This window comes from Toxorhynchites rutilus, chromosome 2, assembly GCF_029784135.1.
Source record: "Toxorhynchites rutilus septentrionalis strain SRP chromosome 2, ASM2978413v1, whole genome shotgun sequence".
Taxonomy (NCBI): domain Eukaryota; kingdom Metazoa; phylum Arthropoda; class Insecta; order Diptera; family Culicidae; genus Toxorhynchites; species Toxorhynchites rutilus.
The window spans coordinates 166,507,646-166,511,236 of NC_073745.1; the positions used below are offsets into that span (position 1 = coordinate 166,507,646).

Consider the following 3,591-nt stretch of genomic DNA (forward strand, 5'->3'; position numbering starts at 1 on the left):
CAACGTCGCAGCTGGACTGGACTAGCATGGCTAGCAGCAATCGCTTGAACTCGATGAGCCTTGAGAAAGGCTTTCTCTTGTAAACTCTATTTACTCTTTTTATTGCGGCAGAGATGGAGGACTGGATGTTCCGGCGGTCGGACGCAAACACCGGAGACTATGACTAATTACACTTTCATTTTTATTTACACTGTTTCTCTTTGTATTTCAAATTTATAATTCACTGTGATCTTCACACTCTGATGGTTTGGTAGCGACTGATGCGCTCCGCTGTGGGCGCATTACTTTTATGGAGTAGCACCGAAACGATCTTCTTCTTGCCGGCGGTGCAACTTCTTACTGCCGACGGTGCAGTTTCATTGCTGCTGCTGCAGCTGCTGATGTTGTTTTCTTCCTCTTTCTGCTGGTCTCCGATTTACACTGCACCACGGCTCACGCAAAACTGAATCCAGTGCCGCGACAAGCATTGCATTTTTATGCCGTCGAGCACAGCGTGCTTTAGCGATGGCTGGCTCATAGTTGCAATGTGGGAGGGGTAACTCGTGGTGTGTGGTGTGGTGTGCAAATTCTGCATGCCGCGAGATGCTGTCACTTCAGTTCGGTCGGTGTGGAACTGAACATTCTCCCCCAGGCAAAAAGTGGAAGATTCGGAAGTAAGGTTATTGGCTATAGGCAAAGGTGCAAGTTTGTGTGTTGGTCATCTTTGGATATCCACTATTCTTAACTTCGATATGGTATAACTGGGTGGATAACTCAAATAATGGTAATGACGTTGAATAGTACACTTCTTCAAAATTATTTTCACACTCTTTACTCCAGCTCATACACTCTTTGGGAGGAATCGTTTTAAGTGGATGTTTCATTTCGAATGGTAGCTGAGAATTGCTGATTCGATTACCTACTTGTAGCAGATCCTTGTCTAGAAACGGTCTCGAATTGTTTAGACGGTGGTTGGACTCTTCTGACACGATACACTCGATCTCCTTCGCAAATTCTTGGTGTTGAACAGTTTGGTGGGGAAGGAACTTTAACAAATCAGGAGGATCATTGCGCTCATCAATTTCACGACGATGTCCGAGTTCCTCGCACTCGTTTTCACGTAACTCTCTGGCAGATTGTTCTCGTGATACGGCATCCGCAGGGTTCTGGTCTGTTCGAAAATCTGCCAGCTGAGAAGCGTTGTCTCTTAATGGAAGATGAACGATGAAACGACCACTGTCATCTCGACGATAGGTTGCAGCAAACTGTGCTTCACATTGCTCCTCTTCGGACGATGGAATATTTTCTGGTGACACACTTTCCACTTCCCAAAATTTCTGAATAAGCTTCTCGACTGGATCAACACTAACAGCACAAGAACGTATCGCTAAATTGGAAGAGGAACTTTCAAGCAGCTTGCCTCCAACCAGCCATCCCAGTTGGGAGTCATAAAGGCTAGGGAGATCGTCCTTCAGTTTCAAACACCCTTGTTTCATGATATCGTAAAACCAATCCATTCCAATAAGCAAATCAACTTGGCTGGGCTCATGGAAGGATGGATCAGCCAGTTGCAGACCTGGAGGAAGTTCCCAATTTTGCAGATTTATTTTCACCGACGGAATGTGACCAGTAATTTTCGGGGAGACCAAACAATTAATGATGAAGGAATAATCACTGCATTTAGAGTGGACGTGTACGGAACATTTTTGCTTAATCGTTGACCTTACACTGCCTATGCCTGTTATCGGGACACTTACTTCTTCCACATCGATGCCAAGTGAGGTGACGAATGATTGGGTTATGAAACTCACCTGGGAACCGCAGTCTAGCAGGGCTTTGCACACACGAGGACGTTGCTGATGATCATAAACATCAACGAGGGCAGTGAGCAACACCACCTGACTTGCTGAATTCTTCGGGTTGTTGGAGTGTGCTGCTGTTACCGATAGCTGGTGATCGGCATTCACGATAGATTCTGCAACCTTGCTTGGGCCCGGAACCGCAGGATTCGGCATCGCTGGGGGGCACTTCACTTCAATGTCTTCATCCGAAGGGCACGGTGAGCTGGCACGGCTCTCCAAATGAAGTAATGTATGGTGTCTCTTGTTGCACTTGAAACACGATTTATTTGAACGGCAGTTCTTTACGCTGTGTCCACGCCTTAAGCAGTTAAAGCAGACATTTTTCTCCCTGACTTTGGACAGCCGGTCACTCACAGTGAGGCTGTTGAACCACGAACACTTGAACGTTGGATGGGCTTCTTTACACATTTCACATCGCTGATCCGACGTTGTTGCTGTGTTGACTCTTGGAATGCTTTGTTTTCCTGTGGGTTGCTTCGCTATCGGTCGATGGAATCCAGATTCTTCACAAGAACCATGGCATCTCTCCAGAACTGAGACGTGGTCCTTCAAAAATTGGATGGTGTTCTCGTAGGTAGGTAGTTCTCCACGCTTGATGGTGGACTCCCACTGCTTCTTTGTTGTAGCATCCAATGCACGGGCGATCAGATGAATGACGATAAGTTCCGATACTCCGGTGAACTGTTGGTTGAGGAACTTCAAATTCTGCACGTGACAACTGATGGACTCAACCAGCGATCGTAGCTCAACATAATCCTCTTTCTCCAATTTCTTCGTTCCGAGTAAACCAGCGATATGAATGTCAATCATTCGCCGCTTGTCCTCAAATCGTTCTTCCAATAGCTGCCAGGCGTGCTCGTAGTTTCCATCGCTGATTGTTTTTACGTCGATCAATCCTGCTGCGTCACCAACGAGAGCTTTCTCAAGATGATACAGCTTTATTCGCGGTACTTCGTTGGTGCGATCCACAGCGTCTCGAAACATGATCTTGAATTTTTCCCAGTTCTCGTACCTTCCGTCAAACGTGGGAATGGCACGAGGAAGGGACTGCTGGATCACGACGGGTTGTTGATTTACAGCTAATGGCATCGCTTGTTGAAGGTGATTCGGTGGAGGTGCGGTCAAATTCTCAAGCCAGGTTTCGAGAATGGTTGACACCTCTTCGTGTAGCGTTTCGAAATGCAGGAATTTTACATCTTGATCCTCTCGCTGGTTGGGTGGAATACTTGCCATAACTTGTTGGTGATATTGGTGGTACTCGGTGTAAGCAGTTTCCACCTTCCTGATGTAGACTTTCACTTGAGCAGAAGTAAGCTCAGTCTGGTCCACTTGGCTCAAAATGTTCTTGATACGCGTGACGTTGCCTTGTGCTGTGCCACGCATATGGATCAACATGCTCAGTGTTGCTTCTGCATCTTCTGCGTCCTTTGCGGACGGCTTAACTGGCGTTCTTTTCGTTGTCATTTTGCTCACTTATTGTCTCTTGGAAATAACTTCACTCACTTTTGTTCAGTTTGTATTTTTCACTCGCTTTTAAGCCTTTGTTTTTGCTCACTTTTTTCGAATTTTCTCCGTGTTTGCTTCCGATCCCTCACATCCACTCCACACTGCGCAGCAACGATGTTCATTCGTCGGATGACGAACCAAAACGATGGTGGATTTTTCCACCAGAACGATGACACATCCGGACACTCGACACACTTGAGAATCCGGTTCGAAGGACCAATTAATATGTTGGGGCTGCAGTGGA

The 3,591-nt window shown here is 46.5% G+C and overlaps 1 protein-coding gene across 1 annotated transcript; it reads right to left on the reverse strand.

Moving 5' to 3' along the window:
* Window positions 1-659: 659 nt before the first annotated feature.
* LOC129766345 (uncharacterized) lies at window positions 660-3,305 on the reverse strand. Its single transcript, XM_055766864.1, has one exon. It carries the CDS (start codon window positions 3,303-3,305, stop codon window positions 660-662), a length of 2,646 nt encoding a protein of 881 aa, XP_055622839.1.
* Window positions 3,306-3,591: the final 286 nt, after the last annotated feature.